This window comes from Cicer arietinum, chromosome 3 (assembly GCF_000331145.2).
Source record: "Cicer arietinum cultivar CDC Frontier isolate Library 1 chromosome 3, Cicar.CDCFrontier_v2.0, whole genome shotgun sequence".
Classification (NCBI taxonomy): Eukaryota; Viridiplantae; Streptophyta; class Magnoliopsida; order Fabales; family Fabaceae; genus Cicer; species Cicer arietinum.
The window spans coordinates 53,709,289-53,736,745 of record NC_021162.2 but is presented as its reverse complement, the minus strand read 5'-3'; the positions used below and the strand labels follow the sequence as shown (position 1 = coordinate 53,736,745).

Genomic DNA, 27,457 nt, shown 5'->3' with positions numbered 1-27,457 from the left:
GAGAGAAGACGGGAGCCGTTGATGAGGCGTGATGATGAAAAAAAATTGAGTCATGATGAACTGCATTTAATGCAGTCTGCGTATTTAGGAGGAATTGGAAGTTCCATCCATTTGACCAATGAATAAAAAGGCATACGCATGTCCTTGACTGATTTGTCAAGGGAAGTTTCACCTAAAAGTACTTAAAGTCTTCCTATCTAAATTTTTGACTTTTTTTTAGGGATCAGATTTGCCATATATTTGCCACACAACATTAAAATAATAAAAGCCAAGAATAACATTAAAAATAATTAAAAAAATAAAATTAAATAAACAAAAAATAACAGAATTTATTTAATTAACTTTGGGAAAATTTATGATGGAGAGTTCTTCTAAGATGAATTTAAACCGATCCTCTTGGAGAGGTTTGGTAAAAATATCAGCTAATTGATTTTCAGTGTCAATGAAAATTAATTCTATATCACCCTTTTAAACATGATCTCTTATAAAATGATGTTTAATTTCAATATGCTTGGATCTTGAATGTTGAATGAGATTTTTAGAAAGATTAATGGCACTTGTATTATCACAGAGGATGGGAATTTTTGTGTACCTTAAAGAGTAATCTTCTAGTTGATTCTTTATCCATAGAAGTTGTGAGCAACATTGAGCAGCTGATATATATTCAGCCTCTGTAGTTGAAAGAGCAATAGTACTTTGTTTTTTGCATGACCAACTTATTAGAGATTTACCCAGAAGTTGGCAAGCTCTGCTTGTGCTCTTCCTTTCAACTTTGTCTCCAGCATAATCGGCATCACAATAAGCAGTGAGATCAAGATTTGAACATTTTTTGTACCAAATTCCCAGATTAATAGTGCCCACAAGATATCTAAAAATTCTTTTTACTGCAGTAAGATGAGATTCTTTAGGAGAAGATTGAAATCTTGCACAAAGACCCACAGCAAAGACTATGTCCGGTCTACTTGCAGTTAAATATAGCAAGGATCCAATCATCCCTCTATACTTGAGCAAATCCTTGGTGTATTTTTCTTGTGATATAAAAATACCATCCTCTCATTGTTTGATTTGCAAACCAAGGAAGAATTTTAATTCTCCCATCATACTCATCTCAAACTCACTTTGCATGAGATTGGAGAAATCTTTGCACATTATTTCATTTGTTGATCCAAATATTATGTCATCGACATAAATTTGAACAATCAATAAATCTTTCTCATGAGTCTTCTTGAAAAGAGTTGTATCAATTTGACCCATAATGAAACCATTCTCTTTTAGAAAAGAGCTTAACCTCTCATACCAAGCTCGAGGCGCTTGCTTTAATCCGTAAAGAGCTTTAGAGAGTTTGAACACATGATTCGGCCTCTTCAAATCTTCAAAACCAGGAGGATGACGAACATACACTTCTTCATTTAAGAACCCATTCAAAAAGGCACTTTTGACATCCATTTGAAATAGTTTTATACCTTTATGAGTAGCATAAGCTAAGAGAATTCTTATTGCTTCAAGTCTTGCTACGGGTGCAAACGTTTCATCATAATCAATTCTTTCTTGTTGATTGTACCCTTGTGCCACTAGTCTTGCTTTATTTCTAATGACTTCTCCATCCTCATTTAATTTGTTTCTAAATATCCATTTAGTCCCAATAATAGATTTGTCCATAGGATGGGGTACAAGATTCCATACCTTGTTTCTTTCAAATTGTGAGAGTTCTTCCATCATCGCTTCAACCCATGATTTGTCACCAATAGCTTGATCAATCGTTTTGGTTTCAACTTGTGATATCATGGCCATGTTGGTAGTGTTTTCCTTTAGAGAATTTCTGGTTCTAACACCATCTTCAGTATTTCCAATGATTAGATCTGGAGGATGATGTGTGACTGTTCTCCATCCTCTTGGAGGTTGCTGTGAGGTTGGGTCAGACTCATCCTCATCATGAGGATCGGGTACTCAAGAGGATGAAGGTTCATCTTCTTCTTTTTTATCCATTTTTTCTAAACACAATTCATCAAACTCATCAAAAATAACATGCATGGATTCCTCCACAGTTTGAGTCCTAAGATTATATATTCTATAACCTTTTGACGTTGTGGAGTATCCTAGAAAAATTCCTTTATCAGATTTTGGATCAAACTTTTCCAAATTTTCTTTATTATTAAGAATGTGGCAATAACACCCAAAAATATGAAAATAGGAAATATTTGGTTTTCTCCCTTTCCATAGCTCGTATGGAGTTTTGTTTAAAATTTTTCTAATGGATGCACGATTAGAAACATAACAAGCAGTGTTAATGGCTTCAGCCCAAAAATATTTTTCAATATTGGCTTCATTTAAAATGGTTCTAGCCATTTCTTGTAAAGTTCTATTTTTCCTTTCAACAACCCCATTTTGTTGGGGAGTTCTTGGACAAGAAAAGTTGTGAGAAATACCATTTTCTTTACAAAGATTTTTAAATGATTCATTTTCAAAGTCACCCCCATGGTCACTTCTCACCGAAATAATTTTTGAACCATTTTCGTTTTGAACCTTTTTGCAAAAACGGTGGAACGCATCAAAGGCTTCATCTTTATGTTTCAAAAATAAGACCCAAGTAAAGCGAGAGAAGTCATCAACAATAACAAAGCCATATCTTTTGCCACTAAGACTTGGAGTTTTTATGGGACCAAAAAGGTTAATATGAATAAGTTCAAGTGGATGTTTTGTTGAAACAATATTTTTTGAGTGGAAGCTACTTTTAACTTGTTTACCTTTAACACAAGCTTCACAAACTTTGTCTATCTCAAAATTGATTTTTTGAAGACCTTTAACTAATTCTAACTTTGATAAATTAGAAATAGTTTTTAAGCTTGTGTGACCAACTCTTTTGTGCCAAATCCATTTATCTTTATCAATGGATACAAAACAAAATTCAGTGGGTAAATCATCCAGATAAAGTTCATATAAATTCTTTTTTCTAAAACCGGAGAAGAAAACTCTACCCGAGGATGAATGTTTGACCTCACAAAGAGTGGGCTTAAAAATAACTTCAAAACCACTATCACATAATTGACTAATACTTAGCAAGTTATGCTTTAGACCATCCACATACTGAACATTTTCAATTTTAGCAGAATTATTTTTACCAATAATACATGTACCTTTTATTTGAGCTTTATCATTGTTACCAAATGTGACTGATCCTCCATCCTTTATTTCTAAGGAAATAAAGCAGTGCTTATCTCCCGTCATATGCCTTGAGCAACCACTGTCCAAGTACCAAGACCTTCTTTTGTTGATCATAGGATGAACCTGTGTTAGGTTTTAAAAGTAACTTAGGTACCCATATAGCATTGGGTCCTTGTTGGTTAGTTTTTCCTCTTATGAGGATTTTTCTTTTGTGATAACAAATAGAATCATGGTGACCATGTTTACCACAAAATGAACAACCTTTCTTTATATTTTCAGCTTTCTTCTTAGCGTGGCAGATTTTGAAAGTGTGCCCAAGTTTTTTGCAAAAAGTACATTTTGGCCTATCCTCTTGTTTTTTGGGCAAGAAAAAAATTTCATACAATTTTTGTTTTTGAGAACTTTTAAAACCAATACCAGCTTTGTCAAAAATTCCAGATTGAGATCCCATTATCTTTTGAAAAGTTTCAGTAGATTTAACAAAGTTGGTGATGTCATTTTTTAGTTCTTCAACTTCTACTTTTAAAATCTCCTTTTCTGTGTCCTCTTCCAGAGGATGAATTCTGACATTCTTTTTATTTAAAAGTGCTTGCTGCTCAGATAATTTCTCATGAGATAACTGCAAATCTAGAATGATTTTTTCATATTTCTCATTCTTTGCTTGAAGTTCCTCATTGAGTTTCTTTATTTCATAAAGTTGATTTTTGAGAAAACCACATTTATGAGATAAAGTATTTGAGTCATTTAAAAGATTGTCAAATTCAATTTCTAATTGTTCACAAGAAGGACATAGTTCTGAAATACTTACTTTTTCAGTTTCTGATTTTGCCATAAGACATAGGTTGGCTTCTTCATCCTTTTCTTGCTCAGAAGATGACTCGTCACTATCATCCCAAGTAATCATCATGGATTTGTTTTTGTAGGGAAGTCTTCTTGAGTTCCTTTTGTTGAGAGGACACTCAGTTTTGTAGTGTCCCATCTTGTTGCATCCAAAACAAGTTATCTGACTTTTGTCAGTTTTTTCTTTTTGAGGAGATCTTCTATCTTGTCCTCTTCGATTTATCATCCTTTGGATTCTTCTGGAAATTAGAGCCAGTTCGTCCTCCTCTTCCTCAGATAGAGGATACTCCGAGCTTTCCTTTTTCACGACCTCTTCCGTCTTCTTGAAGGATGAACTTTCTGCTTGGCTTGTTTTTAGCGCAATCATTTTTCCTTTTCTGCTAGGTTTGTCAGCCAGCAACAATGGTTCATGAGCTCTTAGAGTACCAACTAGATCTTCCAACTTCATGTTGGTCAAGTCTCTTGCTTCTGTAATGGCAGTCACCATTGGCCTCCATTCTTTTGGTAAACTCCTTAGGATTTTTCTTATCCTTTCTTGAACGGAGTATACCTTTCCAAGAGATCTCAAGTTGTTTAAAATGATTGTTAACCTTGAGAACATTTCATCAATGGTTTCCTCTTCCTTCATTTCGAATAGCTCGAAATCTCTTACTCCCATGTCAATTCTTGCTTCCTTCACGTGACTTGTTCCTTCATGATGGATCCTTAGAGTGTCCCAAAGCTCCTTAGCGCTTTTGCACTCTTCGACTCTATCATACTCTTCCCTGCACAAAGCACACGTTAGAAATAAATGAGATTTAGAGTTTAGGAGTACATTTGCATTTTCATCAGTTGTCCATTGTGCTTGAGGTTTCACATCGGAGGTTGCATCTGCGTTGTTGGTTCTGATGACATGATCTCCATTTTCTACCACCGACCATATATTGTTGTCTTGTGATATGAGAAATAGTCTTATTTTACCTTTCCAGTGGTAGTAATCTGTACCATCAAAATAGGGAGGTCGGTTGGATGATCCTCCTTCAGGGATATACTTAGCTTTAGACATTTTTGGATCTTTTTCTCTTACACTGTTAGGTGTATTCTTCTAGAGGACCTTGATCTGATGCCAATTGATGTAGCTAAATATCACTAGAATGGGGATTGAATAGCGATTTTGCTGTTAAAAATAGTTTTCGAGTGTTTTAAAAACTATCCTCTTGTTGAGGATGGCAAGCCCGATGATGGGTTTTTAAAACTTTCAAATTCAAAACGAGTTAAAGAGTTAAGAAGCAATATAAGATTGACACACACTGTTTTTATACTGGTTCACCCAAAGATGGCTACTTCCAGTCCTCACACCCTTGTGAGATTTCACTATTGTTCAAACAGATCAACCTCTGACCGAGGATGATTACAACTTGTGTATTCTCAAGCTTCACCAAGCTTACAATCAGATTTCAAATATTTCCAAGTGTACCTCACGTGGAAATTACAGTGTGATAAGAGAGTGATTGATTCTAAATACTTTCTCAAAAGATTAACAAAGATCTAATGTAGGATTTGTAGAAAGTATGAAGATATAATGTGTTGCTTCTTGAAAGCTTTAAGATCTATGATCTTTTTTAATGCAATGTGTTGTATTTTTGATGAAGATCAACTTGCTGCAATTTATAGAGGTCTTGTGATGTTCATTTCATAAGCCAAGCCTTTAATGACCGTTGGAAAATTCATTTGAGAAATGCCAAGGCTTTTCTTCATATTTACGAAAATGCCATTCAACTCATTTGAAAATATGCATTCCATGTTTAAGTACGAGGTACTGTTTTCTTGGCACTTGGGGACATGTGTTGTCCTTTTCTCTTTCCTTTCTTTAATGTTTGAATATTGTGTGGAGTCCTTTTCATTCTATTTCTTCAATGGCTTCATAAAGCTTCACATGTGAGTTTTTTCTCTTTCCTCCATTTAATGCCTTGTAAGAACATGTGATGTCCTTTTTATTCCTTTCTTCAAGGCTTTGTGAAGGCTTCACGTGAAGACCTTCTTTCTTCTTTCCTTGCCTTAAGACATGTGATCAAGTTATTTAAGACTTGTTTGTTTTTGCCTTTTTGAAGATTGACTTTATAATCTTATTTAATCACATAATGGTACATATAGCCTTTTTGCCTATGACATGATGAGTTGCTTTCATAAAGTCTTGGAAAGCTTTTCAAGATATTGACTATAGGCACATGCTAGTATCATCATTCCTCGTACCTTTCTCTTGTATTTTTGCTACTTTTCTTCAAAGGCCTTTCTTTAAACATTTTTAATAGTATTTTGCCTTTATTGAATGAATCAAACAATTCATTCTTTAATACTATTATGCCTTTGTTTAATGAATTCAAAACAGCGAGGATGCAGAACTACAGTTTCATCAGCTCGTGAGGCCATCCTCGGCACTTTCCACGCTCAGAATTTTTCTTCTTTTTCCTTAATAAATGATAACCTGTTCACTTATATAAATACACTCAAAAACACAGATTAGTCATTAACACAATCATAATCTTTTAATTAATTTTGTTATCATTAAAACCAATTGAGAGATTTTGTCTCAACACGAAAGTTTGAAACTTTCGAAATTATTGAAAGTGAGTTTTTTTTCTATATTTTGAAACATTAATTAAATTCAAAACATTTGAAACTTAAATTAACAAAATTAAATACAAATTTGGAAACTTTCGATACATCTGAAAGTTTTGAAATGAACTTTCCAGAAACCTTTGAAAGTTTGAAAGAATGTGAAACTTTCGAAACTATAATTTTCGGAACTTTTGATGAATTTGAAAGTTTCGAAACACAAATTTCATAAAATTTCGAAAGTTTCGATGAATTTGAAACTTCCAAAACACATATTCTTCGAAAGTTTCAAACAATCGAATTATGTCAGTTTCGAAAGTTTAAAAAACTTCGAAACTTTCGAATTTTTCAATTTTTTTAATTATTAATTAAATTTATTACTAAATTTATAACTAATCTTTCAAATTAGGAATATAAATTTATTACTAATTTTGAAATTTATTACTAATTTTTCAAATTATGAATATAAATTTATTACTAATTTTGAAATTTATTACTAATTTTGAAATTTATTACTAATTAAATTTATTATTAATTAAATTTATTACTAATTTTTCAAAATTCGAATCTTTCATTGAATTTCAAACTTCCGAAAGTTGAATTTTCGAAAGTTTCAATAAGTTCGAAAGTTTTGCATTTCGAAACTTTCATATTGTTCGAAACTTTAGAAATTTTCTGCATTTCGAAAGTTTCGTATTCAATGAAAGTTTCGAAAGTTTTATTATTTCTGGGAAAAATGAACTTCGAAAGTTTTATCATCATATAACCTTTCGAATTTCTGATAAAATTATGTTTCGAATATTTGGAAGTTTCGAATTTTTACTTACTTTTGTATTTCGAATGTTTCAATATTTCAAAGGTTTGGTAGGGTCAGATTCGAATAATTAAAAGTTTCGAATGAAGTGGGTGAAAAAAGAAAAGTAACTTTCGAATGTTTTCAAAAAATTTCATTATTAAAAAATAAACCGTTTTTGAAATTTTGGGTAAAAAAAAAGGTTGAGAAAAACCTTTTAAATCCTTTCGTTTTTGAAATTTCTGATAGACAAAAAAAAAACATGAGAAAAATTTGTACCTATTAAATTTTTTGTTTTTGAAATTTTCGATAGACAAAAAGTTTGAAAAAGTAATCATTTTTTGGATTGAAATTTTTGAAAAATGATTTTGGAATTTTGGATATATATATATATATATATATATATATATATAAAAAAAAACAAAAGGCAATATATGATATGTTAATAATATAAAAACATGTATCAATGGAAATTGACTTTTTCTTTTGAATTGATTATTTTAACTTAAATTAAAATTAAAATTATTGTTTAATTTATTTTTACATAAATTTATTTATTTTTTAATTTAAATGCATGTTTCATAAAAAACTTTATATTTATTTATTTTTTTAGAAATAAAAAATATTATTAATAATGTTTGATATTAATTATTATTTTATAATTATCTCAAATAAAATTTAAATTTTATTACAAAATCAAATTTTTACCATTATATTTACAATCAATTTATTTAGAATTAATTGGTATCAATGTATAACCAATTTAACAATTTGTTGCAAGAGAGATGTAACCTCACAAAAATTGTACACCCTGTCTTATCCACAAAACTTAAGAAATCTAAAGTTATGACGTGGCCTTATCCAAATAAATAATTCAAATCATCTATTTACATAACCAGCAACGTGTCATGTTTAGATCCAATAATAAAAATAAAAAATAAACAATTTGTCATTAATCCTAGTTCTCACACACTTCCCAAATCTCACTTCCTTCACTTTGAATCAAAGTGTTTGTTTGATTGCTTTGTGTTAGAAACATGGCATCCATGTCTCCTTTGCAAACTATAATTCCTAATGTTACAATTTCCAACAACACTAAACTCTCATTTGGAGGATCAACAAGTGTGTCGTGTAACAAGATTCAATATAATGAGAAGAATAAGAATAGATGTTCATCAATTGTTGTTTCAGCATTTGGAGATGTATCTGCTGATGGAACTATTTATCTTGTTGCTGGTGCTATTGGAGTTGCTCTCATTGGAACTGCATTTCCCATCATCTTCTCTCGTAAAGACACGTAAGCACCATAATCATCATTCATTATTTTCATTTTCATAATTTTAAATAATAATTCCAGTGTTAATTAAACTTAAGTTCAATTCAAAAAAAATTAAATTTTAAAAAATATATCACATTGAATGATTAGATAGAAACTTATATCATATCAAACAAAACTCTATACTATCGAATATCGATTGTTTGCGTAATTTTAATTGTATTGTAGTCTTTAAAATTCGGTGATGTTTATTATATCATGATTTTGATAACGTAAACAAATTACACTTGGAGACTGCTATAATTTTAAACCTCAACATTTTTTTTCTCTGAGAAATCTTTGGATAGGCATTAGTATATTTTATTAATATAAAAAATTGCATTTTTACTGATGAAAATTAAAGATAAAAAAATAAAATATGTCTCTATCATAATTCATAAGTCATGGAGATATCTAAATATGAAATTAATTTATTATTCTCCGTCTAATTTTTGGTCGATAATTATTTTTTGAAGTAATTAATATACACAAAAATTAATAACTAACATTTGTAAAGACATTCTTTAACAAATGTTTTTATTGTTTTATGTATCAATCCATGGTTTTATTGTAAAAATTTAATTAAATTCTTATTGGTTTGAAATTGACTTTATATTGGCTTGAGAAGTTGGGTACAGATCATTTGTTAAGAGTTTAATTTTGTAATTTCGAAGTACTGATTTCAAATCTCTTTAATAATAATTATAAATATCATTTTGATTAATTCAAAAAAATTATCTTCTCCAATTTAAAATAAAGAGTTCTGTTCTAGATTTTTGTTTTAAATACATGTTTTTTTAATAATATTTTTTTATTAATTAATTATTGTTTTGGATGGTTTAAATATAAAGTTGTAATCTTCACCAAAAAACAAATATAAACATGTAAAAATTTAATTTAGTTAATGATGTATTATGTTGCAGATGTCCAGAATGTGATGGAGCAGGGTTTGTTAGGAAAAGTGGGGTGACCTTGAGAGCAAATGCAGCAAGAAAAGATCAAACTCAAATTGTTTGTGCTCGCTGCGATGGTTTGGGCAAACTTAACCAAATTGACAAATAGAAAAACATGTTCCTGCTTTTCTTTTTCTTTTCCCTTTTTTTTAATCTAAGTACTTATATATGTATTTTCTCCACTTCTATTTATTCCTTTGAGATGAAACTACATAATGTATGGAGAGAAAAACATAAATCTGATTTCTTGCATAACAAATCTCATCTGTTTTCTTCTCTGTGTTCCTTAATACCTTCCAAATCCCAATCAATTTTTTTTCTTGTTTGAACAAAATATCTTCACTATTGTTATCTAGTTAAATATAATATTGCTATTAGTGATGGTTCTAAGCATATTTAGGTTGTACAATATTGCAATTTTTTCATGGGCGTCAATTTTTTTTATCTTTTTTTTTTGTAGTTAAAATTTTATACGTAAAAAACTTTAGCAACCCCCTTTTTTTTTTACTTTAGAGTTAAAAGTCTCACTTAGTGTTAAGAGGTTTATGGCTCAAGGAGAGGAAGATCATATTGATGAGCAGGATATATAGCATATTATTCACTTAGTGTTGACAATGAATACATCATACTCTATTTATAGAATTTATAAATGATTAAATACTAACAACCCTTAACTAATTCATAAAGGAGTTACAACTAACTTCTTTAACTAATTACATATATTCTAACTAACTACTATTTTCTAACACCCTCCCAATATAACCATAAGAAGAAAGAATAAATTAACAAACTAAACTAAAACAAGATGAATTGATAAGCCAATACCAAAAAATTACTCTAATGCAATACATTGATATTATCTTGAGTCATTCCATGCATGGGTTCTCATTTTGCAAAGTTTTCATTATCTTGACTCATTCTTGCATTGAAAAGTAGCATCCATGCCTAAAAATGGCTCACCACATCTTGCAAGAGATGAAAAACGGTTCAAATAGAATAGTGTGAAGACTTGTTTGTACTTTACGAGAACTTAAAGATAACATAAAACAAAATATTCTCTTTGTTTTGTTTCTTCCACCAAGTCAAAAATTGTGATCCATACACTACGGTGACCGAAGAACCAAATGGATCTTTCAACTTCAAACGTCGTAATGGGGTCAAAAATTGTGACAAAAACATTATGGAGACAGAGGGGCTTGTAAAAACTTTCACCTTGTCCAATGAGTGAGATGTCATCATTGTGAAAGTACATAACATAAATAACGAATTTAAAAAATATCGAATGATTTAGTGTTTCTTCCTCAACTTTCTACAATTTCTTTTTTACCGTCACTTGTTGACTCAATAAACCAAGATTTTCCAAAGAAAAAGATTCGGTATCTAACGACGAAAAATTATCAAGAACAATTTTGATATGATTGTTTAATTTTTGATAATTCTTGTAGAAGTAGCGAAACATCTTCCTCAAAAAACCAAAGCGGTATATCGTCTTCTGATGGACAATCTTCATTGGTGGGTGGATCGATTCATATCCATCTTCATCAATATAACCAAAGCCTTGTGATTCGATGTTAGAGATCCATATGGATCATGGGGAGGAAGATCATATTCATCTTCATCCTCTGAACCAACCTAAGAACCCCTAAATAAACTCGCATTTATGGATGTAGACAATATCAAATTTAATCCTTCAACACCTAACAAAATTTGGAACAATGAAAAATGAACCCCTTAACAAAGACCACAACCAAAAGAGAAATTGTTAGTCGGGTTATCATTCACCAAAATAAAAAGTGAACATTGAAGAGATACACTTCATACGTTACTGCCTCTAAATATAATCAATGTATAGAGTCGTGTGCTTTCTAAAATCCACCTTAAATAGAATAAACTAATTTTTCTTTTTCCAACATCATCAAACACTTCATTAGAAAGCAAGATTCCATCAAAATTTGATGACCCTTGAACAAAAATAGTCAGTTCTCTTATATTACTTGCTTCATCAGTTGTTTCAGCTTGTTTACAAGTACTTTACAAGTACATTTGTCAAAACCTTATACATTTATCTCATTATTGATATTTTACGAAAATAAAATAATCGCTGTGGATTATATTTCTTTAGAATCAAAATAATAAATGTGTAATTTACGTCTTTTACTAGTTTACCATGATAAAAAGACATTAAAAGAACATACAAGATAAAAAGGCGCATGCATTGTGAATGTAAATTATTTTATATTGACGATCAATCTCAACTTACCAACTTATCAAACATATTTACATAACTTTCTTTTTTTAGTTTTTTATTTGTTGTGATATCAATATGTGATTGGTTATCAATGTGCACTATAATATATTTATAAATTAGATTTTAAATAAGACAAACAATTTCAATTTAATTAAGAAGATGAAGATCAATAAGATAGTATTATATGTAAATGACAAAACTTCTGTTGTATAAAAATGATATCTATTTTAATAGATTATACTAATATTTATATTTTTATAATTTTAAATAATAATTAAATTTTTATGTTATAAATTATTAATTTTATTAGATTGTATAAATGATAAAACTACTCTAGTGATAGAAGCATACACTATTTTTAATTTAACATCATATTAGTTTATGTTTATATTTCATAAATTTAACTAAGTAAATTATTGTTTCTTATATTATATCTTGTTGATTTTTATCTCATATTTGGGATATGAATTTTAACTAAAATGACATGATATGATAAAATTTAAGATTAATTTTTCATATTTTGTTAGTTCCTCAAATATTAAATTCAAACAAATAAAATAACTTTTATCTTATGCTATATATTTTATTTTGGTCATCAAAGAGGTGCTAAAAAGTCGACAATCATCTTAAGTGAAGATACAAAAACTATATAAGCAATAGAAGTATGTACAACTTTTCTTTATAAATGAGACCAAAACAATTCAATAATTTTCTTATAATAAGAATCTAAGTTGACTACAATGATTTTAAAAGACAATTTTTGCATTAAAAAATTTGCAATATTTTAATGACTTTTAAGATTTTACAACAATCAAAATTTATAATTTGGATTTTAAATGATTTATATCTTTATAATTTGTAGGATTTGAAAAGATTTTATGAAGTTATAAGATTTCAAATGACTTAATAAATTTTAAGTGATCAATGAAGTGAAATGATTACTACACAATCTTTAACACAATATTCTCAATATACATTTTCTTTTATTTGTTAAAATTCAAATTATTTCCACCCAATTCAATTCCACATAATTAAAATCATGTTAGCCATCATTGTTCTATTTATATAATTCTCAATAAAGCATGAAGAGATGAACAATTTATTTTTATTTTGATTAACGTTACCTTAATATGCAATATTTCTTGCTATCATCTCAATTATGTTTTTTAAGGATGTACAAATTAGATTAATAATTCATTTTAAGAGTATTATAATAATATATATTTTGACAATTAATTACACATTCAAAGTGAAGTTAAAAAATGACGTCATTATAAGTTGTCCGTGAGAATTCTTCAATGAAAAAATATACTTGACGGCTAAAAATTAAAAAATATTTCCAGAGTTCTATTTCTTTGAAAATTGGAGGGTTAAAACAAAACATAAGCGCCACATTCCACTCAAATAATGATTATAAGTTTTAGAAAATGAAATTTTGGAGGAAACATAACTTGTGCAACAAGAAATACTTGCACAGAAGAAACATTTTCAAGTTGAAAGGACATAGTTTTTAATAATAATAATAATAATAATAATAATAATAATAATGAGTAGCATGAACACATAAATAATACGTAGTTTTGATGACCGACAAAGAAAAATACATTGAATCAATATAAAGTGAACTGACATAAAAATAATAAATAAATAAATAAATAAAATTCAATTGATGATAGGTATTGACATGTAAACGTTGAAGTTGTTAATAATGAGAAAAATATTAAAAATAAAGAAAATAAAAATTTATATTTATATAAATGTATTTTTATTTTATCTTCACTCTTAAAATGTTATATTGATATAAACAACAAAGATATCTTATCCCCTTCATCTTTGAAAGTTTTCTCTCTTTTTGTAAAATTAAGATACTCTTCAACCTTTTTAGCAAAACTTTGTTTAACACTCTTCCTTCGACGAAAATTTCTATCATACATCAAACTACAATGTATATATTTATATTCTGAAAATTAAATAAATTTAACACGGTATGGCAATGAATACAGTTAAAAAAGACACATTTGTGGCAGCCTAAGACAACCACAAATAACTGAGTCACAAAATTTGGTGACAGTCAAAACGGGCACAAATGTTGTATTTTTTGCCACCATTTTTGAAGGCTTAAGTCCTCACAAATTTGTGATAAAAAAGTCCGCCACAAATTTGTGAGAGTTTAGGCTGCTAGACATGTGAAATAGATATAAAAACACGTTTGTGAGCGTTTAGGCTGCCACGAACTATCTCATTTGTGGTCGTTTTGACTGCCACAAATCAGTAACTTTATTAAAAAAAATCAAATTTAATATTAAAAAAAATTAATAGTAATATAATTTAAAAATTGAAAATATAAATTAAAATAAATATATTATATATATATATATATATATATATATAAATATATAATTTTTATATTAATTAAATTATTACCACCAAACAAAATAAAACATTTCAAAATTAATAAATTATATCATACAAATCAAAAATAAAACAATACCATAATTAAATAATAATGTATAATATATTCTTACAAACCCAAAATAAAAATGGAAAATATTATTTGAATACATCAATATTTTATTTGTCTCTTTCAAAAGACTATAAAATCTTTGAGCTTCTCCATTTGGAAGTTCATCAAGTGTCGTCATATTGATCTTCATTGAATGACAAACTCAAAATAAAAAATAAAAATATTACTTGAATACATCAACAGTTTATTTGTCTCTTTCAAAAGACTATAAAATCTTTGAGATTCTCCATTTGAAGTCCATCAGTATCGTCATATTGATCTTCATTGAATAAAAAATTAACCTCAACAACATCTGAAATCATATCATTGATCACCTTAAAGTGTTGATAGTTATAATAATCTACATCTAATATGTTAGTATTACTTAAAGGAGCTATGTTATTCTCCACACGTATACCAGTACTATGCGTTGTCAGAGACTCTTCCTCGTGATTGGTCCAAATCCAATTGTTAGGCACAAATCCATTGTCATATAAATGAACTCATATTTCATCTTCACTCTTAAAACGTCTACATCGACATAAAAAACAAGAAAATCCCATCCCCATGCATCTTCTACAATTTTCTCATTCTTACAAATTGAGAAACTCTTCAATCTTGTTAGCAAAAAGTTATTTAAGACCATTCATTCTAGGAAAATATGATTTTGACATTCAATAACTTAAATATTTATTATTAGAGATTTTAACATGAAAAAAATCACATTTTTTTTAAAAAGGTATCTTTCAAAAAATAATTTTTATTAAGAGCTTCTCGAAATAACTTTTTATTTTAATCATTTTTTGAAATTTCATTATCCAAAAAAAGTTGTAGAGAATAAATAAACTATTTGAACCAATTTTTAATTTGAAACTTTATTTTTAAAAATACTTTTCAAAAATGCTATAACAAAAATATAAAATACTATAAAAATCATTTTTATAAAAATCTTAAACAAACAGACCCTTTATGTAAACAACATAATTTCTAATTTTTTTCGTGATAAATCTACTAACATTTCGAATGATGTACCCTTTATATATTTTAAAAATAATATAAAAATATTTAATATTTATAATATTACATATTTTAGGATTAGATCAATGTTATAATTTTTTTTTCATAAGTATTATATTTTTGTTAAAAAAATTACAATTTCTTAATAAAATTCTATTATACGAACATAATAAATCATAATAGCCAAAATAACTATAATAAAAAAAATAACACTTCATCAATATTTTAAAAAATAACTACATTTTAATTTGATTATAAATTTTACAATTTAAATATTTTACTAGTACATTTTTTTAACAAATTTTACTAACACTAAAGTTTAAAAATAATATTATAACCAATTTTAAAAATAATATAGTTACAAAGTTCTGCTTATATTTTGAATCAACAAAGTCTATGTTGAGGGTATTGGTCGCCATAAATTCAAATAACTTTTTCCATCAGCCAATTTTTTTTTTTTTTGAGTTTTTTCAACCACAAATAATAACCAATTTGAATTTTAATATTTGTGAAGGTTTTTTTTATCGGTAATTTGTGATAATTTTTTTTCAATCACAAAATCTTTTTTAAGTTGACCACAAATGAAAGATTTTCTTGTAGCGCCAGAATAGTGTGGGATGTGGAAGAGTCAATGGTATAAAAAACTGATTCTCATGTATTCTCAAGTGTTTTGTGGGATTGTTTAATCAGTGTATTTTAACTAAAAAGTTTCCTAAAATCCACTCCACAAAACAATCTTTTAAAATCTATATATTTTTTAATACCAAGAGACATTTTATAAGTTGTAATTTTTTTAATTAAATACCATTTTGGAAAGACAATCTTGATAATCATAATTAAATACCATGCAAATTATTTATATTTTTTTAAAAATTTTAATCGAATACTAATAAATTTTATTATAATTAAAAATCTATTAAAGTCTCATTTCAATACACCTCTACAATAGTTTAATCAGTTTATTTTAACTAAAAAGTTTCAGAAAATCTACTCCACAAAACAATCTGATAAAATCTATATATTTTTTTGATACCAAGAGACATTTTATAAGTTGTAATTTTTTTTAATTAAATACCATTAAATTTTGTTGTATTGTAAAAACAATCTTAATTAAATATACCATGCAAATTATTTATATTCTTTTAAAATTTTAATCGAATACTAATAAATTTTATTATAATTAAAAATCTATTAAAATATCATTTCAATACACTTCTAGAATAGTTTATTTTATTATTGAAGTGGTAAATGAGGTATGTTTATGTGAAAGGTTGAATCATTCAATATTTGTACCGAATTTGTGTTTTAGGTGAGGTCGTAATTTATTTGCTATTCTGTCAGAAATTTAAATTAGTGACAAAAATTTTGACTTTCTTTTTAATAAAAAAACTAATACATTAATAAAACGTGATTTGACTTAAGATAATTAATTCTTTATATTTTTTGTTTACTAGAACTTATTCCTAATATGTAATCATTGATTTGGCAACATATCCTACTAATTTAAAATATTTATTATTTTAAAAACTTTTCATAGAGGGAAGAATCTAATGAACCTATTAAGTTTTTGCTTTACTGGGATCAAGGGGTTAAGCAGGTCAACTCTTGAAATTTAGTTACTATGGACAAATAAGCTAGGAAGTAATTATTTAAATATTATTTTAGTTTTTTTTTTTCAAAATAATTAAAAAACAATTAAAAATAAGATTTTCGCATGAATTGTTATATTAATAATTCAATTTATCTTTTGTGTTAGCTAATGAAAACAAAACAAAAAATAATAGTAAATATATCACAAGCCATCTCCTCCATATGTGACAAACTTTTGTATGCCAAGGTAGTTCTAAGCAACCTCAACATTATTCTTTGAATTCAGACACATTTTACTATCTTTTTGTAAGACACATAGTTTAGAGAAAATTAAGGAACACAACCTTACAACGTTTGATTACAAGGGTATGCAAAGAGGTAAGATGAAGCTAGATGAGGATCTTGGTCCTGACCGTCAGGATGATTTTCAAACGGATGATGAAGAAAATCAAGCAGATAGGGTTTTTGAAAATTTGGATGATTCTGAATCAGATAATTCACCTCCTGCACGAAATTTATCCAATGAAATTTACTTTAATACCACATGGCCTCAAACCTATAGGTAATATCCATTTCTTCATTATGGTTAACCGAATTTTTTTTTTTTTTTTTTGTATCTATGTTTTTTTATTTATGTCATTACTTTTTCTCTACATTCAATTTTATGTATAGAGTCATTATTAAATGTGTCTGCTATAATTTTTCATATACGAATTGCTACTCTCATTAACTTAATAAAATTCATGCATAGTTATATTATCAAATAATATAAAATTTATAGGCCAATTAATTTGAATATGGATGTGAGCATTGCAACATATTTTCATGCACGATAACACACACCAAGAAGTAAATTATTTTTCAAGAAAATTTTGATACTCCATGAATGTATTTAATGTTGTTCTTCAATCACGACAAAACATGTAGACTATTTATTTTATATTATATGTTATGTTGTGATTGAAGAACAATACTCTTATAGTATTGGATTTATGTGTTCACCGGTAACGATTGATGTTTCGTTAACCATTATATTATGTATGTATTTCGCCGACGAAGCTGATGAATATCTTTTTTGATTATGTGTAGGACATCTATGGACATGTTAACAAATGTAAGTGTAACACCACCAGGAATAAGTTTCCTAAAGCTTATTGGATCAGCAGGGAAGAATAGTTACCTCTCTAAGGAATGCCATGATGATAATTCAAATTCATTGATTGTACCTCTTGTTTATGAGGAAACATCTGTCAAACAAGAGAAACCTACTTCAGTATCTCATGTTCAATCACTTATCAGCACTCCTAAAATTTCTGCCACTGAATTTCCACCAACACAGAGGCAATGTTCCTTTGCTCAATCAGTAATAAATGGTAACTGTACCATCTTAATTTGTTCTATAATTTTTCATCTCAATAGAGTTACTCAGTGTTAAATAGAAGCTATAGCGTTATAAAATAGTGGATTTCAACTAAACGCTATTTAGTACAAAATATTGTCAAATAACTGATACAGTAGCACTATAGTAATGTAGCATATTGAATAAATCGCTTTTTTCCACATCTGTGATTGACTACTCTGGAATTAGTACTAAGGCATAGATATATCAAAGTGTATATGCAGATGTTATAGATAACTATGTGCTTTGTGTAGCTTCGCAAATCACTAGCTGTTTGTCTCTCATCTTATCACTAAATTTAACGACAAAGGAATTAGAAACATTTTTTGGTATGCAAGTTAACTCAAATGTAGTCACAATGCAAATTAACAATAGTAAAATTTCACTTTGTGTGCATTGAAATCTAGTAATTATATCTAATTTGCAGGTATATTGAAACATTTTTATTTTATTTTAATTTTGAATTATTAACAAAGAGATACAGAATTGAATGTTTTATTAGTTTCTATTAGAACTAACATATAGTTTTTTGTTTTCAATTTAGGAACCAATATATTATGTGGGATAGGAATGATGACCATTCCATATGCAATAAAAGAAGGAGGGTGGTTGAGCTTTTTATTACTGCTAATGTTTGCTGCGATTTGTTGCTATACTGGAATTTTATTGTTGAGATGTTTACAGAGCCATCCTGGAGTTAATAGTTATCCAGATATTGGCCAGGCTGCTTTCGGAATCGCTGGTCGATTGGGAATCTCGGTGAGTACAACAAGTCTTACATGCATTGTTCTAAATTGTGGTTGTAGTTGCGATTACATTACAAACCTTGATACTACAATAAAATACAAACGAATGTGGTCGATGCATGTGGTTGCAATTGTAGTTGTGATGATGTTGCGGAGAGACCTTTAGAACATTTATATTGTTTTTGAAATACTTCAATTTAGAACTATGCTTACAACTATCAAGTAATAATTAAGTGTTTTAGCTAGATAACCGTTGTCAATTGTATAGAAAATAGTGTTTTTTTTTCAAATTTCATTACACAATATTTTGCAATAAATAATGTCCTGCGGAACAATAACCATTTGTTCAAAATCAACTATGTTATAGTGTTATAGCACTACTATAAGTGCTATTTAATAATATTAAGAAAATATCTTCAACTGCAATCTTGACTACGACATCAAGAATTTGTATGACTGTGATTGAGGCCACATTAGTGGTATTTGACCGTAATTCATCAAAACAACTTTTATGTATGTGTGTGTGTTTGTGTGTTTACGAATATCAATTGAAATCTAACAACTATATTTTGTTGAATTGCAGATCATTTTATACATGGAACTATTTGTAAGCCCAAGAGTTTGATCTATTTGCAATTCTTTTTATATATTCTTTTGATAAATTGATTCATATATATATATGCTAAAAGGTGCATGGTTTTTATTTGTAGGCTTCTTGTGTTGAGTTTTTAATACTTGTAAGTGATAACCTCACATCACTTTTCCCCAATACATCCATGACCTTAGCAGGAACTCAACTTAGTTCACATCAAGTTTTTGCCATCACTGCAGCTCTTCTTGTTCTACCAACAGTTTGGTTGAAAAATCTAAGCCTGCTTTCATATATTTCAGGTTAGTTTCTTTATCAAAATCATATGTTCATTAATTCTTTTACAATTTTTCCAGCACTTTGAATTGTAGCAAGTAGACGAACTAAAGTACTTTTGCGATCAAATTTTTGAAAAAGATATGTTTGGTCAATAATTTGAATGATTCAGTCTCTGAATCGGTCACTAAATAGCAAATTTCTAGTAGTGCCGTAATGAATGTTAATTTTGTACACAGTTGGAGGAATATTTGCAACATTACTTGTAGCACTATGCTTGTTTTGGGTTGGAGCTGTAGACCAAATTGGATTTAATCCAGGAGGAAAAATTTTAGACATTGAAAACCTATCTGTATCAATTGGTCTCTTTGGTTTTGGATTTGCTGGCCATGCAGTTTTTCCAAATGTCTACTCTTCCATGAAGGAGCCATCCAAATTCCCATTAGTTCTATATATCAGGTTAGCATAAATTCCTTCATTCAATTTTGAGTTTTTCTCCTCTATAAAGAATTTTCATTTTAAAAAATAAAGAAAAAATATCTTAATTAGTATGAGAAAATAAAAGATTGATATTCTAATATATCAATGATTTGTTATATAGGTGCATTTAATATAGATGGTCCATATCTACACTTTCTCAATACTTAGCATCACATTTTAATTATTACAAATATCAAATCAATTTTCATTCACAAAATTAGATTAATTTCAAGGTGACATTTTATTAATATTTGTTTGAGACATTTGAGTTGTAACACACTTGCAGAAAAGACATTTTACACCGATTATTCTTGACTTTTAACACCAGCTTTTGTAATAAAAAAACCAAGTTAATAGCTAAGTAGGACCTATAACGCTGATTTTCCAAGAAACCATTGTTATATGTCAACTTATAACACATGTTTTTAAATAAAATAGATGTCATAAATAGAGTTGTCAATTTGACAAGGCCTCTAATTATTGGCCCCAAGCCTACATGTTGGAGGGACAAAAAAAATTTATAATTTAAAAGGCCCCCAAAAAGAAAGCCTCAGCCCCCTAAAATTTTGTGGGCTTAGTGGGACTATAGGCCCACATTTTAAAAAAATTGACAATTATTTTTAAATTTTTTTCGATTTTTTTACCGACAAAAAATGTCGATTTTTTTTATTTGAGAAAAAAAATCATTTTTTTTTTAGAATTTTTTATTTATATTTCTTACAAATTTTTTTTTTAATTTTTTCAAGAAAATCTCAAAATTATCAAAATATTGGGGGCTTATAAGCCCCCAGTAAAAGTTTGATTTAAATAGAAATTTCATTAAATGTGCTTGAAATTTTATACTTCATATAACAAAATGTGCAACACATATTAAATAGCAAATTGCACCACAAGCGCAAATTCATACTTATACATTAAACAATTAAAAGCTTTTTTTTTTTTTTTATCTTCTTTATTTTGTCGTACTTTCTTTCTCTTCATTTTGTTGTTGTTCCAATGTCTTCTCTTTTTGATATTTGATTATTTTCCAAAATAATTTAGCATAAAGTTGTGTGATATGTTCAATAACAATTTTTCTCCATCTGTGATAAGCTATCGAATATCTACAAGTTCAAACATATAAGTAAACTAACTAAGATAATATGGTAAAAATAAGAAATTACATAGTTTTCGTTAAACAATATAGAGGTATAAAATTTTAAAATTATATAACCTCTTCAAATACTTGAACAATTTTTGGTGGGACATGTTAAACATATTTTTCGTCACATAATATCCACACATCTAACTATTGTCTTGTAGAATTGTGTTAGGTCTCTTATAACTAAATATTATAAGATGAGGGTCAAGAGTTAGAATTTTAAGTGGGAACTGAGTTTGTATGGCAGTTATTTTTTATTTAGGCAGTTATTGTGTCAGTTTAAGTTGCATATCAGACAATAACTAGTGCTCTAGAGCAGTTATGGAGCAAATAAAAGTAGAAAATTAGAAAAAGGAAGGCAGCAAACTTCTGAGTGGTTATTGTGAAGGGAGATGCCAATATCTCAAATTCTTAGAGTGGATATTGTGGTAACACGTTTATCAATTCTGCCCTAACAGAATTGTAACTCACATTCTATTTAAAATCAATAAAGAATTCAGTTTCCCCATTTCAATTATATACTAACCAGTTCCAACACTGGTATCAAAACAACAAAAATCCAGGAGAAATTCATGGCATTTACGCGCAATATGGAAGCATGTATGGAAGTTTCTAGAACAAGGGTTTGAAGGATTGTTGGCTTTGCGTAAAACATAGAAAAAAACATATAGAACAAGACAGGGTTGAGCGGTTGGAAACCAGGCGCCCATTGAATGACTTGGCTGATGTTGTTAGGCTATTTCACGCGAGGCAGGAAGATGATTCCAGCGATGGGAGTTGCGCTGTGTACTATGGAGAGAGGCCATAAAATTCCCTAGACTCACGAAACATGGTTGGAAGGTGAAGGAAATTAGAAACACCTGTCTTTGATGGTGAAGATGTGTATGAATGGACGACTAGGGTGGAGAGATACTTTGATATGAAAGGAATATCTGAGGTAGAGAGGTTGCAAGCGGTAATGGTGGCAATGGAGGGAAATACTTTGACATGGTACCAATGGTGGAAATTTTCTACTCAACATCCTACTTGGAACGATTTTTGTTGTCGATATGATTAAGCATTTACAACCTTCTATGGTTGAAAGCCCTTTTGAATTGTTATTAATTCTCAAACAAACAGGGTCAGTAGAAGAGTATCGAGAAAAATTTGAATTGTACGCATGCCCACTCAAATGTGTAGAACCAACATTTTGAAAGGAATCTTTTTGAATGGACTTAAGGAAGTGATAAGAGCATAATTAAAATTACACCCAGTGGAGACTCTTTGAGGAATTAATGTACTTTTCTTAAAGAGTTGATGAGAAGAACAATTTAGTCACCAAGGGGAACAATTCCGCGAGTTTTGGGGGTAAACCAATGAGAACTTACAACAATACTAGAACAATGACATGAGAGCCAGGGAAAAAGCAATAAACGCAAACTACAATGTCCGGAGTTGGAAGTTCTTCAGTGGAAGGAAGTGTTGCAAAGCTTCCTAGAAATTTCAAAGGTAGAGAATTCAAAAGGTTAACTGAGGTTGAAATGCAGGAGAAGTCACAGAAGGGATTATATTTTCACTATGATGAGAGGTTTAGTTCATGCCATGTGTGTGGTAACAAGCAGTTGCACGTGTTGGTTTTGGGTGAGGAAGAAGAGTAATGTGAATTGTAGGAACCGAATCTAGTGGAAGTGAAGGGAGAATTGAAAGACCTCAAATTGTTTATGTGTAGCATTGTTGGTCTCACTTCAAAGAAAACCATTAAGTTATGGGGAATGGTTGGCGAGGAACATGTTATGGTCCTTGTAGATTGTGGAGCTTCACATAATTTCATTTTAGCCACTTTTGTGAAGGAACATAATTTGCAAATATTTGCTACCTCCATATACACAGTGGAAGTAAGAGATGGGAGAAAACTTGATTGTGAAGGAGTGTGTCCTCAATTAGAATTGGTGATGCAAGGACTCAAAGTGCAACAAGATTTTTATGTCTTTGATCTTGAAGGAGTGGATGCAGTGTTGGGGATGGAATGGTTGGCTGGTCTGGGAGAAATAAGAGCCAATGGTTATCACACTTTGAAAGGGGACATCGATTTAACTAGAGTTGTAGCATCTCTAAAGTCTCTTTTGAAAGCGTTAAATGATCAAGGCCAAGGATTCTTAGTGGAATACCACCAACTACAAGCCGAAACTGAAGTTACAGATGAAAATCCAGAATGGACAACATCTATTTTAGAATAATATGGTGATGTTTTTCAAGAACCTTAAGGGCTACCCCCTACAAGAAGGCAAGACCATGCTATTATCTTGAAGGAAAGTGCCAATATTCCCAATATACGGCCTTATAGGTAACCACACTATCAAAAATAAAATAAAATAAAATAGAAAGATTAGTAGATGATATGTTGAATTATGGTATAATAAGACCAAGTGTGAGCCCTTATTCTAGCCCAATCATTTTAGTGAAAAAAAAGATGGCGGGTGGCGCTTTTGTGTAGATTACAGGGCTTTGAATAAGAGAATCATACCAGATAAGTTCCATATTCCTATTATTGACGAGTTGTTTGATGAATTGGGAGGCACAATGATCTTTTCAAAATTGGACCTAAAATCGGGGTATCATCAAATTAGGATGCAGGAAGCAGACATTCCAAAAACAACTTTTAGAACTCATGAAGGGCATTATGAGTTTATTGTCATGTCTTTGGACTTACGAATGCCCCTTCTAATTTTCAATTCCTTATGAATGAAGTGTTAAGTTGTACTTGAGAAAGTTTGTGTTGGTTTTCTTCGATGACATCTTGGTTTACAGTACAGATGAACAGAAACACCAAAGATATTTAAAGGTTGTCCTAGCTTTGTTGAAAGAGAATCAATTATTTGTCAACAAGAAAAAAATGCACTTTTGGGCAAACTCAATTAGAGTATTTAGGTCATATCATCTCAGCAGGTGGAGTTGCAGCATATCCAAAGAAGATTGAAGCTATGTTATATTGGCCAACACCCAAGGACATCAAGGCCTTAAGAGGATTTTTTGGGTTGAGAGAGTATCATCGAAGATTTGTCAGAGATTATGGCAAGATAGCTAGGCCCTTGACCCAACTTTTGAAGAAAGACAACTTCCAATGGAATAGTGATGCCCAAACTCTGCCTTGGAACAACTCAAGAAATTGGTGGCAAGATTACAAACACTCATTGTTCCAGATTTCTCTAAAACCTTTACCATAGAAACTAATGCAACTAACAAGGGATTGGTGCAATTTTATTGCAGGAGGGAAGACCAGTGGCTTTTCTAAGCCAAACATTATCAGACAGAGCACAATCTAAGTTAGTTTATGAAAAGAGTTGATGGCTATTGTGATGGTTGTTCAAAAGTGGCGACATTACCTACTAGGAAGGCATTTCGTCATCATCACCAATCAGAAGAACCTAAAATTTCTAACCGAACAACGAGTAATGTGTGAAGAATATTTCAAGTGGACTTCAAAACTCATGGTTCTAGACTTTGAAATCCATTATAGGCTTGGAAAAGAAAATGGTGTGGCTGATGCACTTTCTAGAAAGATGACATTTGCAGTTTTGTCTTCAGTTCACTTTGAGGAGGTGGAAGATTGGGAGTCAAAAACTTATCGAGATCCTAAGTTACAAAAATTGATACAAGATCTAATCGAAGATCATAATGCTTATTCAAAGGATCTTCAAGAAAAAAAAAACATGATTCCCAAGGATCTAGAAGAGCAGATTGGTGTTATCCAAAGGATCTTCAAGGATTCCCATTTTGCTACAACAATTTCACAACTTAGCAGTGGGGGGACACTCTGGCTTTTTCAGAACCTATAAAAGAATTTATGAGGTTGTGTATTGGGAGGAATGAGAAAAGATATCCAGCAGCATGTGGTCAATTGTGAGGTGTGTCAACTGAACAAGTATCAAGCTTTGTCTCTTGTAGGCATTCTTCAACCACTATCTATACTCAATCAGGTTTGGACTGATATATCTATGGGTTTCATTGAAGGATTATCTAAGGTTCAAGGTAAAAATGTCATTCTCGTAGTAGTGGATAGATTGACTAAATATGCTCATTTTCTAGCACTTAGTCATCATTTCACTACAATAGATGTTGCTGAAATTTTCCTTCAAGAGGTAGTAAAGCTACATGGCTTCCCATCTACTATTGTGTCTGACAGAGATAAGATTTTCCTAAGCCATTTTTGGTCAGAGTTGTTCAAAATGGCGGACATGTGACCCAAATTTAGCTCTGCTTACCATCCTCAAACAAATGGACAAACTGAAGTGGTCAATAGGTGTTTGAAAACATACTTGAGATGCCTCAAAGGCACTAAGCCCAAACAATGGCCAAAGTGTCTAAGTTGGGCAGAATTTCGGTTTAATACCAATTATGACAACACTCTAAAATTAACCCCCTTTAAGGCACTATATGATTGAGACCCACCTCATCTCCTAAAAGGGACTGCTATTCTTTCGGTTGTTGAAGAAGTTAACATCATGACACAAGATAGGGACCAAATGTTGCATGATCTAAAAAGCAATTTGGTCACCGCTCATAATCAAATAAAAAAGTATGTTGATCAGTCCAAATGTCTTATTTCACTAGGGGTTGGAGATTGAGTTTATTTGAAATTACAGTCCTACATTTGCGGTCGTTGGCTAAGAAGAGAAATGAGAAATTAAGTCCTCGTTTTTATGGACCATATCAGATTTCAAAGAAGATTGGAGTCGTTGCATCCAGTGTTTCATGTGTCCATACTTAAGAAGGTCATCTCTTTGTCAGCTACCCCTCAACCTGTGCCACCTATGCTACCAAAGGAACTAGAATTGCAAGTTACTCCAGATGTTTTACAAGATGTCTGCAACGCTCCCAGTGGCATAGCAGAAGTTTTGATTCAGTGGAAGGGCCTACTAGATTTTGAAGCAACATGAGAACCTATTGATACCATTATGGAGCAATTCCCTTCTTTTCACCTTAAGGACAAGCTGACTCTTTGGAAAGGGAGTATTGTTAGGCCTCTTATAACTAAATATTATAAGAGAAGGGTTAAGAGTTATAATTTTAAGTGGGAACTGAATTTGTATGAAAATTATTTTTTATTTAGGTTGTTATTGTGTCAGTTTAAGTTGTAAATCAAACAGTAACTACTGCTCTAGAGCAGCTATGGAGCAAATAAAATTAGGAAATTAGAAAAAGGAAGGCGGCAAATTTCGGAGTGGTTATTGGGAAGGGAGAGGTCAAACTCTCAAATTCTTGGAGTAGATATTGTTGTAACACGTTTATCAATTATGCCCTAACAGAATTGTAAACTCGCATTATGTTTAAATTCAATAAAAAATTCAGTTTCCCCATTTCAATTATGTACTAACTAGTTCCAATAAGTTGTCTATGTATAGATCATTAAATTATATGTTATCTAATACTATTAAATATCCATAAATTAAGTACTTACATAGATGATTTTTCATGTAGATTTCTTCCATAGCCCTACGACTAAAATAATTATAAATATAAAGTTTAAGAATTTCAAATACGAAGATATAACTAAACAACTAAATAAAAAATTGAAACACAACCAAACATTAAAAATTATGTATCAATCTTTGCTATAAGAAATTTGATATATAATGACAACATATAACATCTTATCATAATCTAAAAATCAATTCTTCAAATATTACAAATGAATGAATGAATAATAGTATATAATTCAACATAGGAGAAAATATTAACAACTCTAGTGAAAATCAGTGAGTACTAAGTAGATATTAGTGAATACATAGAAATGCAAAGAATATATATATATATATATATATATATATATA

General features: G+C 29.7%; 3 protein-coding genes across 3 annotated transcripts in view; 2 read left to right on the top strand and 1 right to left on the bottom strand.

Annotated features, from left to right (window-relative positions):
• Positions 1-4,274: 4,274 nt before the first annotated feature.
• Positions 4,275-5,047, bottom strand: LOC140919818 (uncharacterized). Its single transcript, XM_073366469.1, has 3 exons — positions 4,920-5,047; positions 4,655-4,766; positions 4,275-4,379 (listed from the first exon to the last, which is right to left on the bottom strand). Exons 1-3 carry the CDS (start codon positions 5,045-5,047, stop codon positions 4,275-4,277), a joined length of 345 nt encoding a protein of 114 aa, XP_073222570.1.
• A 3,260-nt stretch (positions 5,048-8,307) lies between these two features.
• Positions 8,308-9,934, top strand: LOC101510131 (uncharacterized). The gene is made up of 2 exons (XM_004514337.3): positions 8,308-8,687; positions 9,629-9,934. The coding sequence occupies exons 1-2, from the start codon at positions 8,428-8,430 to the stop codon at positions 9,765-9,767; spliced, it is 399 nt and encodes a 132-aa protein (XP_004514394.1). The 5' UTR covers positions 8,308-8,427; the 3' UTR covers positions 9,768-9,934.
• Positions 9,935-17,207: 7,273 nt separating this feature from the next.
• Positions 17,208-27,457, top strand: part of LOC101510783 (amino acid transporter AVT1E) — a 13,562-nt gene continuing 3,312 nt past the window's right edge. Inside the window, exons 1-6 of the mRNA XM_004514339.4 lie at positions 17,208-17,578; positions 18,106-18,389; positions 18,960-19,174; positions 19,745-19,768; positions 19,872-20,052; positions 20,266-20,485. Of these exons, the coding sequence (XP_004514396.1) occupies positions 17,385-17,578; positions 18,106-18,389; positions 18,960-19,174; positions 19,745-19,768; positions 19,872-20,052; positions 20,266-20,485 (1,118 nt within the window). The 5' untranslated portion in view covers positions 17,208-17,384. The remainder of the gene's footprint in view (positions 17,579-18,105; positions 18,390-18,959; positions 19,175-19,744; positions 19,769-19,871; positions 20,053-20,265; positions 20,486-27,457) is intronic.

Bases quoted from the DNA above. Each gene is read 5' to 3' on its own strand.
- LOC101510131 (XM_004514337.3), top strand. From the start codon at position 8,428: ATGGCATCCATGTCTCCTTTGCAAACTATAATTCCTAATGTTACAATT. The intron at 8,688-9,628 runs GTAAGCACCATA...ATTATGTTGCAG, and splicing joins ATCTTCTCTCGTAAAGACAC to ATGTCCAGAATGTGATGGAG.
- LOC140919818 (XM_073366469.1), bottom strand. From the start codon at position 5,047: ATGTCTAAAGCTAAGTATATCCCTGAAGGAGGATCATCCAACCGACCT. The intron at 4,767-4,919 runs GTCGGTGGTAGA...TGCTTTGTGCAG, and splicing joins TCACAAGACAACAATATATG to GGAAGAGTATGATAGAGTCG. The intron at 4,380-4,654 runs GTAAGAGATTTC...CAAACCTAGCAG, and splicing joins AAGCAAGAATTGACATGGGA to AAAAGGAAAAATGATTGCGC.